This window comes from Musca domestica, unplaced genomic scaffold (genome assembly GCF_030504385.1).
Source record: "Musca domestica strain aabys unplaced genomic scaffold, Musca_domestica.polishedcontigs.V.1.1 2, whole genome shotgun sequence".
NCBI classification, from domain to species: domain Eukaryota; kingdom Metazoa; phylum Arthropoda; class Insecta; order Diptera; family Muscidae; genus Musca; species Musca domestica.
The window spans coordinates 27,809,307-27,822,945 of record NW_026712249.1 but is presented as its reverse complement, the minus strand read 5'-3'; the positions used below and the strand labels follow the sequence as shown (position 1 = coordinate 27,822,945).

Sequence of the window (13,639 nt, the reverse complement as noted above, 5' to 3'; positions counted from 1 at the left end):
TTCCAAAAAAAAATTATTTAAATAATCGAGCCATGGCTGAGGGTATTCATCTATCGGCAAGACCGACCTATACTTTTTAACTTGTTTTTCCTCCCTCAACATTGTGGTGCAAAATGTTGAGGGAGGAGACATTAATAAATATTGAAAAAATATGATAATTATTTAAAAATATTCGTATTTTTCTAAAAAATTGTGGTGATCCATGTTGCATGAATGTCGGATATTATTAATCAGCTACAGGTCATGTTCTAAATCACTTAATTTTTAAACATTTAAACGCTGAGAGCTTATGCTTTCTCTCACTTTTCTACTCCATCAATTGCTTTCATTTAAATCATAATCCTGACCCTCAACCTTTTCTACTTGCCCAATTGCATCCACTCGCATCAGATTAAACTCTTTAACAGTCAGCTAAGAGTTACTGTAAAAATACTTTTCCAAAAACAGATTATAAATAATTCCATTAACAAAATTGGAATAACGCCGAAAATGCAGATTCCAACCAGATGCTTCTCTATTATCAAAATTAAATGCATTTTTTTATTTCAATTCAATTTAACATTTCATTTAAATGGTGTTGTTGTTAAATTGAAAAAAAAAACGATGAATGATGTGCTGCGGAAAAAAAAATTGTTAAGTTTCCAATTTAATAGCATTGCAAGAATTAAGGTTTTAATGGCTTACAAAAATTGCCACATTTATAAATAATCTACTAGCACATATATATACACACAGATATATGTGTATCCACATTTTATGGTGGTATAACCATACCCTTGCTGGGATAACCAAAATAGCCCAAACTTTTCAATTCAATCAAGAGTTCGGGGAAATTGTTAACAGCATTCAATATGGCCTTTTCCAGGGCATCGTATTGATAGTGTGGTGCGAATGGCATCTCTTCGAAAGCCTGCATGAAAACTTTGCCACGTTCATTGCCAATAGCTATGGAATTACCGTCACGTGAAAATCTAGGGAAGACAAAGGAAGTGAAATAGTACTTCGATATACGTCAGTAGACTTTTGCTTAGCAAACAACTAATGCTAAATATATTCAATTAAATTTCAGCTACTTCTTCTATAAAATGTCGCATTTTTTACTTACAACGCCAAAGTATTGTAGGACGATCCCAAAGTATGTACGGAAACTGGTTTCAGAGTGCTTCTCTTTAGATCCCAAATTTCACATTGTTTTCGATTTAGCGCTATCAAAACGGTAGAATGTGTTCGACTCCACCCTGCCCATTGATATGGGCCGTACATATTTTGCAAGGTTATCAGCGGCTTAAATATGCCCTCCATCCAAATTCGAATATACCTGGAAAATAGCTCAAATTTTCTCAAAATGTCATATTTATTTTATTATAGAGAGCGGAAGATACGCTTTTAAGGAAATTCGTATTTATATATAAAAGAATAGTGTGATGGGGGACTGATGGATTTATCGACATCCAGACGATTTAGAAATTTTGCCCAGATTGGGGTGTAGAGGTGAGATAAAGCTTGATTTTATAAAGTTCGAACTATACGTGCATAAAAAGACTAAAATGAAATAACAATTGAATCAATTGTATTGGACAAATGTGCAATTCTGAATTTTGGAAGGAGGGTCGCTTATTGGGTGTAGGATAGATCTACCACAGGTTTTAATGAAATTCGAACCTCAAATTTGATCAATATTGCCAATATCCTCCTCTTCAATTTTTGTAAAAAAAGAACTTGTTCAACATGCCCTGATAAATTACCCAATTACGCTCTTGGATCAAAATCCGCAAATGAGACAACTTTTATAGTCTTCACCATTCTATGGAGGCTTTAGTAACTTTGTCATTTCATTTGCAACTTCTCGATAAACGCATGTTGGACCCTACAAAGTATATACAGGGTGAGATAATAAACAGCAACAAAGTCAATCGCAATAACAAATTTTTATACCCTGCAACACTATGCGTTAGGGGTATTATAAGTTTGATTGGGCCAAAAATTATGTAACACCTCGAAATATTGGTTTCCCACATAGGAAAGTATGTATGGATCTTTCTAGCTCGCCGAGCTGAGTCGATCTAGCTATGTATGTCCGTCTGTCTGTCCATGTTAATTTGATCCTCATCCTCGATCCGATCCTCAAGAAATTGAAAATGGAGGTGGGGTTTACGTCAGAATAGAACCCTATTTCTTTTGGAGACGATCGCATGATATTGGGGTTGATTTTGCAGTTGCTCTACAGGTCGCAATTATAGACCAATCGAAGCGGCAGTTAGCATGTGGCTAGAGCTTAGAGCTGGGCAGAAGCGTTCCAATTTTGATGGTCATCGGGTAATTTTTAGTGGGTGAAATAGACCATAACATTTATATTAAATAAAACTCAAATTTTCCATTAATCCACGAATATTTTTAAATTCAGGCGAAATCACAATTAACCGAACTGGTCAATTCTGACCGCTACGTAGATGCCGAAAGTAAAAATATAGGATATATATAGCGATGTTTCCATTCCACCGAAACCCTGAAAATAACTTAAAGGCGAAATCCACAATACACAAGAGGCGAACTTTTCTTAATGCTGATTTTGTTGACGAATATAGCCAAATATTGTAGACAAGCAAATCATATAGACGAGTCTGAATTTGGAGTTACGGAGGGGCATCTTAAATTTGGAGATTGTCGCAAAATATTTAGGGGTCAAATGAATCAAAACCACAAAAATTTTCCTGATCACACAATTGAAACCAATCGACAAGGTATTCTTCCTGAGAAGAGAATTAGGATCATCGAAAATGGATATGGACATTAGGGGGTATCACATGGTCGGCCTCGCTCGACTATAGCCTTTGCTTACTTGTTTTTTTTTTAAATTTTATTGAATGAAAGCAAAAAATGTCGGAAATAGCATCAAATTTTAGAATAAGTTTAGATTTGTTCGAATTTGTCACCTTTGGCACGAATTATGGCCTTAAAACGGTCAATGAAACCGTCACACACTGCCCGAATGTTGTTCTGGGGTATTTTGGTCTATGCCCGCCGAAGCGTTTGCTTTAGGTGATCGGCACTTTGTTATTTTTTAGTGTCAAATGTTTGCGGGCCCAAGGCTTTAATACACCCTCCACAATATTTTCGCGATAATATTCGACATTTATTTTGATGCCACGGTCGATTAATACTAGCGGAGAGTGTCCATCGGCTGTTATGGCGGCCCACACCATCACCATGGCCGGCGCTTGAGTTCTGGTGGCCGACCGAAGGTGCACATTTTCATGTGGCCTCTTTGGCAAGCTTTACCCCGAGCTCAGTCTTCAATATTTGCCGAATGGAATATTGCGACATGTTCAGCCCACGAGCCATTTTTCGGCCACTACGACGCGGGTTTCGATTAAGTCGCTTCTTTACATTTCGAACCATATCTGCTGATGTTGCTGTTTTCTTCCGTCCACTTTCTTGACGTCGGGCTACGCTACCAGTATCACGGTAACGAGCGATGGTATGAGACACAAAAGTTTTATTCACATTCAAATGCTGGAGTGCTCTAAGGATAGCCACTTGTGGTTTTCCGGCCAAATATAAAGAAATCACACTATCACGCTTGAATTCCATCACGAATAACTTTTTTCTGGAAAATACTCATCAAAATGCTTTTGTACGCTGGTAAACAATATAATGAGCTGTCATTGGAATTATCTTAAGAGCTGTCGGACGAGTGTCGTAGAAATGACAGCAATCTGAAATTGGTTGCAGTTTTGTCATGTCACCCTGTATGTCAAGCTTTGTCCAACTTTTGAAATATTGGACCACTTCTTTTGGTATCTTCGTCATAAGTGATATTAGTTTTTTTTTTTTTTTTTAAATAAAATTAATTTTTATGCTAACTTCATAAAAATGTTCAAAATTTTTGAAGAGCCTTGCCTCAGTCCATATTCTGCACATCGTAATGCGAAAGAGTCAAAAATTTGAATAATCAAAACTTCATGAAATATGAAAACTTTAACATCCTTGAGATGTACGGATATTTCTCGTCGTATCAAATCTAGAGCATGGAATACATGGCTCCAATTGTTATACCCTCCAACCAAATAATAAATAAGTAAAATTCTAATTCGATTTAGCCTTGTTCGTCCTTCCGTCTGTTGTAATCACGCTAGAGTCAAAACGAATGAAGATAGGAAGCTAAAATTTAGCACAGATCAGTCTTTTATCTGCAGTCAGATGAATTTCAAAGATGGGCTATATCGGTCCACGATATCGTATAGCCCCCATATAAGGGGTACCGATATTCGGTATTTTGATGATTGCAGCCAAATTTTTCAATGACGCTGTCGGAAATTCTGCAAAAGGAGTTCCTTCCGAGTACTTTACCCCCTGAACGAGTATTGTCTACATTATCTACGGTATCATATTTCCCCTATATAACGGAAGAAGTTCTTTATTAGCAATTTACCCCCTGGAAGAGAAATGTCTATATAGGTCGCCAACATCGTATAGCTCATATACCACGCCCGCCCCCCCCCCCCCCCCATGTTCGATATTTTGACGATTTTAGGGACATTATTTACCGGAGTTGTTTCAAAATTTCGTAATGGGTACTACAGCCTATGAGAAAAATTTTGTATGCAGGTCCAGGTCTTCGTATTGCCTCTATATAAAGTACCCCGCAATATTCGGTATTTTTATGATATTGGCTACATTATTCACCGGAAATGTTTTAAATTTCATATTTAGAGTTTTTATTGGAAAAAATAGCCTATGTCAGAAAAGTGCCGATGCAGGTTTATGTCTTCGTAGAGGACCCACACAATATTCACCGAAATTGTTTGAAATTTCGTATTTGAAGTTCCTAATAGGTACTACAGCCTGTGACATTTTGATATTTTTTAATATTCTAAAAAATCAAATATTCCAATAACTTACCAGTCATTACCGCAAGTCAGGAACAACTTGGGAGACCATGGTGAAAAATCCATACAATTTACGGCACCCTTATGGGTTTTCAATACCTCCAAATAATGATGTTGATAATTTGTGGAACACTTGTGCAGACATCCCTCATCCGTTAAAATATAATAAATATCCGGATGTAAAGGATGTTTTGTCAAATTCAAACACTGGGGACGGGGATTGGCCTCTTGAGTGGCAACATTGACGACCGTAACCGGCAACCCTTCGGGTTTACCTTCAATTCTCTCCAAACCCATTTGTCTGTTGCCCAACAAATGGGGACTTCTTATAATGTGGAATCGGGTTACCGAACCATCTTGTGATAGCGATAGAAATGGATCAATCTCATCACCTCCATCTGCGCTAGATGCCTGTTTAATCCATTTGATAGCCAATACCGGATCAACACCTGGCGATGAGCTACGCTGTGACACGGCCACAGGGGGTTCATTGAATCTGGAAATATCACGAACCTCAACCGTGCCATCAAATAAGCCAATTGCCAACAAATTGGCCCTATAGGGTGAAAACTCCAATGAGACCACCGGATAATTATAGAAATAGTAACGTTCCGGATCACAGGGGTTTTTTATGCTCCAAATGCACACCTCTCCCGTATTGGGTAATTTTGCAGCTTGATATGAATAGATGCCATAGGCCACGGCCAGGATGTCACTATTCGAATAGCAGAAACTCATATCTGATACAGCTCGACGTTCATTGTCGCGAGCATAGGGCAGGATGGTAAATAAATTCTTCAGAGAATATTTGTAATCAATTTGGCTAACTGTTTTTGGTATGGGATCCATATTACGAAATCTTCTTTGGGATTTTTCAAAATTGTTGCCGGCCAGCATACGTTTCACCACTGTGCTGGCCCAATGAAAGGAGGGCAATTTTAAAATGGCGGCATATTGTTCTTCTGGACTCATTTTTTGTTGGTAATTACTTTCTTTTTCTCCTTTGCCTCCTTCACTCTCTTCCGAAAATGGATCTAGCTCTCCAAGTTTGCGATAGGTATCAAACATTTCAAAATAGGATACATAGCTGCCAGTATTTGTTGTATCCTTGCGTATTGTATTGACTTTGCGCGATTTAAACAGCGTTTCATTGGTCTGTGTCTCAGCATCGGAACGTCGTCGCACCTTTCCTTTTCCAATTGTCAAATAATCATATTGCTTGTTATCCTGCTCGGCGGAGTTACCATCTTCGGTGTTTCGTATCGCTGTCATACTCTGTTGTTCGTATAGAAGAATTAGTTCGGTTTTACGTAGAACTACGCGTATGAAGGGGAGGTTGAATTTTGATTTTAAATCTTTTTTGGCCTGATCTTCGAGTGACGACAACGATGATGATGAACTCGATACATCTATGTAAGGCGAGAGGCTGGATGATGTGGTTCTTAAGTCGGTAAGCATGCGTTCGCTACCAATCTGAAAAAAAATATGAGCGTGAAATATTAGAGAGAGCAATAGGAAGTCTTAGTTAAAATAAGTCTCGCTGCAGTCGATTTTTAGAAGAACTTATATCTCCAGGTTTTTCATAACCAGATTCCTATCGGAAAATAACATCTTCAGGATTCCTTTTGATATAATACTTAGGAAATTACATCCTAAAAGTTTTCATTAAATAGAAGACGTGTCAAAGATCTTCTTTTATCTGACCTGTCAGAAGACTTATCTCCACAAAATACATAGGACATAGCCTTCTTTGTATAGAAAAACTGTTAAGGATTCCTCCGTCAATGAGACACCTTCAATGGATCATCTAACAATAGAAGATTCTAATTTTTAAAATCCGATGATTGGTTCTATGAAAGCTATTCTAGCCAAATATAGTTTCTGAAAGACCTCTTGTTCATAGACAATTTCTAAAAGGTCTTCGTGCCATGAAATACCTGCGAAAGGAGCCAAAAAAAAAGCCTGTGACAGGGCTTCTATTAATTATAAGACTTCTGAAAGACCTTCTAGCCCTGGAAGACCTCTGAAGATGCTTTAGTCACAGAAGCACTGTGATACTATCATAGATGACATGCTAAGGATATTCTAGTCATTAGACGTGCTAAAGATTTTCCATTCATAAAAGACGTGGATGGTCTTCCATTTCTTCCATTTATAGGTCATCCTACCTTCTATCTATTGAAGACCGGGCAAAGTTCTTTTAGTTCTTCTTCTGTGAAAGGATATCAAAGCCAATTAAGGCCTGAATTCATATTCATATAAAACCTATCATATGTCTTACATAATCTATTAATGGCCTTCTATTCATAAAAGTCTTGCCAAAGGTCTTCTGTCCAGCAAAAACATGTTACAGAATACTTCAAGAAGATATTCTATGACGGATGACGATAGAAAACCTGAAGGACGTCCCTATAGACGGCCTGGAGGACATCCCTATAAACAGCCTGGAGGACGCCTCTTTAGTCGACCTCAAGGACGTCTCTTTAGTCGACCTCAAGGACGTCTCTTTAGTCGACCTCAAGGACGTCTCCTTAGTCGACCTCAAGGACGTCCCTTTCACGACCTCAGGACGTCTCTGTATAGACGGCCTAAAACTCATCTCTCTATAGACGACCTGAAGCTCATCTCTCTATAGACGACCTGAAGCTCGTCTCTATAGACGACCTGAAGCTCGTCTCTATAGACGACCTGAAGCTCGTCTCTATAGACGACCTGAAGCTCGTCTCTATAGACGACCTGAAGCTCGTCTCTATAGACGACCTGAAGCTCGTCTCTATAGACGACCTGAAGCTCGTCTCTATAGACGACCTGAAGCTCGTCTCTATAGACGACCCGAAGCTCGTCTGTATAGATGACCTGAAGCTCGTCTGTATAGATGACCTGAAGCTCGTCTGTATAGACGACCTGAAGCTCGTCTGTATAGGCGACCTGAAACTCGTCTCTATGGACGACCTGAAACTCGTCTCTATAGGCGACCTGAAACTCGTCTCTATAGGCGACCTGAAGGTCGTCTGTATAGAGCACCTGAAACTCGTCTCTGTAGACGACCTGAAGCTCGTCTGTATAGATGACCTAAAACTCGTCTGTATAGATGACCTGAAACTCGTCTCTATAGACGACCTAAAACTCGTCTCTATAGACGACCTAAAACTCGTCTCTATATTCGACCTGAAACTCGTCTATATAGACTACTTGAAACTATACGCCTTTGTAGACTATAGCCATCTCTATTCTTTTTGTTTTCTTACCCCCGTTACGATATCTTCCATTGACAGATGAAAGCCCACACCACGGCTTGATTTAGTTCGCATCAAAGAGCTGGCTGTTCCCTTAAAACCCTCCGAGTCGCCACGGCGTTTCTGTATGGATTCCAATGTCTTTTTCAGTTTTTTATAGTCTTCCGTATCAAATGCCACATCGATGGGCTTTGGTGTTACATCCACCGTTTCGCCATCAATATTCTCTTCAATTTTTAAAAAATCTCTTCGATCCAAAGCTCTTTGTACTTCCATATCGACATATTCATAATAACTAAGACGTGAAGGAAGTACACTTTCCTTAGACTCACGTTTGTCCATCGTGACCAGTTTCTTTTTCGTTGGCAGAAGTTTCTGAAAATAAGGGGCAGATTATTTAACTTCTGTGATTTTGGAAATAGCGTTAAGGTTCTTACATCTCCATCGGTGGGTTCTTCATTTTTGTCGTCTGCTGAAGGCTTGAAGAATGTGGTTATTTTGGAAGATGTCATTTTCCTTGTTGGTTTATGAGAGTAATGAAAATTCAATTGTAGTTTTTCGAAAAATAAAAAAAATTCTATTACTTTTTTTGAAATTTAAGAAAAAAAAAAAACAAAAAACTAAATAGGGTTGCCAATCTTAGGAAAATATGTCCACTGTACAAAGGCAAAAGATGAACAATTATATGGACGGCCAGAAGGAAATCTCTAGACGACTAGAAGGGAGACTACAGGAAGTCTTCATAGATATTGAAAATGTCTAAAGACAATCAGTAAGAAGGGTTTTTATAGGACCAGAGTTTTTTTTATTGGTGACCAGAAGAAAGTATTTATAGACGACCAAAAAGAAGTCTTTATTGGCAACAACGATGGCGTCTCTTTAGAAACGGTGGACGAAGACTCCATAGACTATCACAGGTGTTTATCTATAACGACCAGAGTGGAATCAAAGACCTAAAATGGTAAAAACTAGACAAAATTCATTTTTAGCATATGGTTTGTGTCTACAATACATAAAGCAACAGCTCATGACCAAAGACATAGACAGAGGCATGTTAATATAAAAACCACAATTACAGAAACGAATGACAAATAAAAGTTTCTAACTTTTCAAAAATTTGCTATTGCCTTAACGGTTTAAACCAGCTAAGAGGGTGGTTTATGCTATCTGAAGGCAGTCTCTACAGAGATCAGACGAGAGTCTCTTTAAATGGTCAGTGGGGAGTCTATATAGGCGATCACAGAAGGGACGAGAAGAGGGTTTAGGTAGGGTACTTAATGGGAGTCCCTATAAGTAGGAAACTTTATGGGAGTCCCTAGAGGCTACCACAAGTGAGTCTGTATAGACTACTTCTAGGGAGTCTTCATAGACAATCAGAAGTGTCTATGGAGGCTTAGAAGATAGCAAAATAAAATCTTTATATTCGACCACAATATCAATGAGATTACCACCAGGTTGAGTCTAGGGATGCTAAGAAGGTGAACAATTTACAAGAGTCTAAAATGGATGGGAGCAACGAAATGCTAATTTGAATTTATCTCTGTTCGTGGAGATCAAACTCCACTGGACTCTACAGGGTGAAATAAAAGGACTGCATCAAAGTTAAAAACACCATAATTTTCAGATTTTTTTTTTTAAATTTTATTGAATGAAAGCAAAAAAAGTCGGAAATAGCATCAAATTTTAGAATAAGTTTAGATTCGTTCGAATTGGTCACATTTGGAACGAATTGTGGCCTTCAAAGGGCCAATGAAACCGTCACACGCTGCCCGAATGTTACTCTGCGGTATTTTGGCCCATTCTCGGCGAAGCGCTTGCTTGAGGTGATCGACACTCAGGTATTTTTTAGTGCCAACCTTGCTTTCCAAAATACTCCAGACACAATAATCCAACAGATTTGTATCCGGAGATTTTGGTGTCCATCGTGCTCTGGAAATGAAGCGAGAAACCTCATTTTGTAACCATTCTTTGGTGGCGCGTGCTGAGGGCGATGGTGCTGAGTCCTGTTGGAATGTCCAAGGTCTGAGGCCAAAATGTTTGCGTGCCCAATGCTTTAATACACCCTCCAGAATATTTTCGCTATAATATTCGGCATTTATTCTGATGCCACGGCCGATTAATACAAGCGGAGAGCGACTATCGGCTGTTATGGCGGTCTACACCATCGCCATGACCGGCGCTTGAGTTCTGGTAGCCAACCGAAGGTGCACATTTTCAGCTGACCTCACGATCATTTTGTTTGTTTACAAACTGCTGGACAACGAATGTTTTCTCATCGGAGAAAACCAAATACCGCAGTTCACCACTTTCGGCCAAGCGAAGCAACTCTTTAGCTCTTTTGAGTCTATTTTATTTTTCTTTTTGCCGTGTAAGTTCCTGCACATTTTGGAATTTCAATGGCTTTACGCCGAGCTCATTTTTCAATATTTGCCGATTGTAATATTGGGATATGGTCAGTTCACGAGCCATTTTTCGGCCACTACGACGCGGGTTTCGATCAAGTCGCTTCTTTACTTTTGGAACTATTTCTTCTGATGTTGCTGTTTTCTTCCGTCCACTTCCTTGACGTCGGGCTACGCTAGCAGTATCACGGTAACGATCGATGGTACGAGACACATTTAAATGCTTGAATGCTCTTACGATAGCCACCTGTGGTTTTCCAGCCAAATATAAGGAAATCACACTATCACGCTTGAATTCCGTCACGAATAACTTTTTCTCTGGAAATTCTCACCAAAATGATTTTGTACGCTTGTAAACTATGTAATGAGCTCACTAGAATAATTTTAATAGCTGTATTAGAAAGTAGGGCTATATAGGGCCTGTATATAATAGTGGATTTATCTTCACAGTTCTCAACATATCTAAAATTTGGAAGTGCTATTAATATGGTCCACACAACAGTGGAACTCAAAATGTCAATTTACTCATGACTGGGTTTAAAAATGTGGTCGATACCCTCAATATCCCCAAAAATTAAGAGGTACTGTAATACGGGGCCTATACCAAATACAGAAGCAATCATAAAAAGTTTTAGCATGAAGAGATTATATCTACTCAGAACTATGTTATGTTACACATGAAAATCATTCTAAAGACCTAAAATCTGGAAGGGATACTATATGGTGGTCATACCAAGAAGTGGGCTGATAATATCAAATATATTATGGGTAATACATAGTACAATAAGGAGGTAGAACAGATTCGTAAAATTACAGACATACAGCCCTGAGGCTATGTCCGCTTCCTGTCAAATTTGCATGCCACAAATTGTTTTCATTTAATTAATATTTTTCCTCATTTTTAAAATCAGTTAAATAGCGGGTAAAATGAATGAAATGTCTGAATTTTCTTTTAAAAATATGATCTAAGCAGTTCAATATGTCAATATCATGGCAAAACTGGATAATAGCTTTTAAGCGAGTCTCGCAATTTACGCGTCTTCCTATCATTTATTTTGTAAATATTCTGCTTTTTATTTTCAAAACAATTGATACATACACAGAACTGGCAGAAGTCAGGCACACTCAGAAAAAAATGTAATCAGCTGGTAGCTTTACCTTACCTTTTTATTGTACCATGGGGTAATATAAATGCCTGATTAAATTTTCGAAGCTATAGAATGCTTCCCAGAATTAATCTTCTGTTTTGAGGATCTCATCCCACTATGTGTCGGTTTCGACGAGCAGAAGGACGTTTGTCTAGACGGCTTAAAATCCCGAGAAGGAAGTGTTTGGAGAAGACCGGAGACCACCAAAAATTAATCTGTATCTGGTTCTTGTTCTTCCTCTCATATTTTCCCTGATTTACTTTTCGCTTCATTCTACAATTCCCCAAGTAACACCTTTCCCCATCTTCGCAGGAAAGCCTTAAAAACAAAAAAAAAGCTTCATCAAAAGCTTACTTGAAAACATTATTCAGATAAGTGTAATCCATCAGAGACAGAGGCAGCATTTTGTCTACGAACGGTTCGTTAAATATCAGATTTGACTTCCGTGCAGACAGCTTTCAAACAACTTATAGTTTCACTCCCCCCCCCCCCCCCCCCCACATCCCGCATAAGTTTGCAACAAAAACTACGAAAGGTACAAAGACGGCGCAAAAGAGCAAAAAAAAAAAATAGTGAGAGATTTCTTTGTATTAAAGCCTTGCTTTCAAAAACTTTTTCACACATGTGACAACACATTACCTCCACCGCATGCATCCTGGGTATCCCTCCATATCCTTTGATAGCTATGAGCTGAGATTGGGCCGGCAACAAAAAAAAGTCTATAGGTTTGCATATCGTTTGTCGGTCCAAATATTCATCCGTTTCTGCTTTCCGTTGTAACTAAAGCCTCACACACACACACCCTCGGATGCTGTTTGTCAGACAATAAAGATTTACAACACTTAACACTCTGGTAACAAGGAAAATCGAAAGAAGACAGACAAAAAAAAAACTCGGCATAGCTTTAGTCAATGTAACGACCAACTTTTTTTCTTTGCCTTTGTAAATCTTATCTTTACACCAAGACAAACTTTGGTGTGAATAAAAGGCGTTACATGGCACCGACGCCAACACAGAAGCCAATTCACAGGACATGGTAAAATGGCATTGGTATGGTCGTATGTTGCTGGTGGTGGTACTGAGGTCGGCTGGTAATGTTGTTATTTTTGTTCATTTTTTGCGAAAAAGAAAAAATAAAAACGCCAAGAGAGAAACCAAATAAAATAAAACACATTCATAATGACTTAACACATAAATTTATTAACAACATAGAGTCAGTCACACGCAAGCAAGCAGCCAGACAGACATACACACTCACACACTTGGTGGTGTTGTGTAGGAAGAAGTCTGAAATAAAATAAAGGATAATGAGAAAACATGTTCATTTATATATGTACAAAGAGAGAGTGAGAGAGACAATTTAGTTTATTTGCCGCCGGCTTATAATGTTGTTACCATCAAATCTAGGTGCTGGTGTTGCTGGTTCAACTACAGAGACAAATTTATTGTTGGAAGACGGTACGAATAATGGCTCATTGGCATGCAAACATGTACATACATACATGCATATGGTGGCTTCCTCTTGGCATAATGAAATGATTATTTTTATCCTGAAAATTATATATGGGTTGATGCATAGGAAATTGGTGTATCCTAAATTGTATTAACTATCCGAACAAATAATCGAGACATTTCCCTAAAGAAAATAATATATTCTCGTAAACCGAGGATTTGAGAACATATATTTTTCCATAAAGTAGGGCTTAACTTCCAATTTGAATAATCGAAAGTTATTAACATGATTCAATAAGGAGGTAGAACAGCTTCGTAAAACTACATAAATACAGCCCTGAGGCTTTGCCCGTTTCCTGTTAGATTAATTCAAAATTATAGGCAAAAAGTTGTTTTCATTTATTTGTTATTTTTTGTTCATTTCTGAAATGAGTTGAATAGCGCGAAAGATGAATGAAATGCCTGGATGTTCAATCAAAAATATGATCATAAGTGTTCAATCTTTTAATAAC

At 38.2% G+C, this 13,639-nt stretch overlaps 1 protein-coding gene across 1 annotated transcript; it reads right to left on the bottom strand.

The window, feature by feature from the left end:
• Positions 1-597: 597 nt before the first annotated feature.
• Positions 598-8,726, bottom strand: LOC101891963 (dynein axonemal intermediate chain 4). Its single transcript, XM_005176585.4, has 5 exons — positions 8,563-8,726; positions 8,138-8,500; positions 4,903-6,362; positions 1,106-1,318; positions 598-971 (listed from the first exon to the last, which is right to left on the bottom strand). The coding sequence occupies exons 1-5, from the start codon at positions 8,635-8,637 to the stop codon at positions 755-757; spliced, it is 2,328 nt and encodes a 775-aa protein (XP_005176642.1). The 5' UTR covers positions 8,638-8,726; the 3' UTR covers positions 598-754.
• Positions 8,727-13,639: the final 4,913 nt, after the last annotated feature.

Excerpts from the sequence above, each read along its gene's own strand:
- LOC101891963 (XM_005176585.4), bottom strand. The coding sequence starts at position 8,637 with ATGACATCTTCCAAAATAACCACATTCTTCAAGCCTTCAGCAGACGAC. Across the intron at positions 6,363-8,137 it reads TGGAAGATATCGTAACGGGG|ATTGGTAGCGAACGCATGCT; the intron begins GTAAGAAAACAA and ends ATTTTTTTTCAG. Across the intron at positions 1,319-4,902 it reads CTGACTTGCGGTAATGACTG|GTATATTCGAATTTGGATGG; the intron begins GTAAGTTATTGG and ends GCTATTTTCCAG.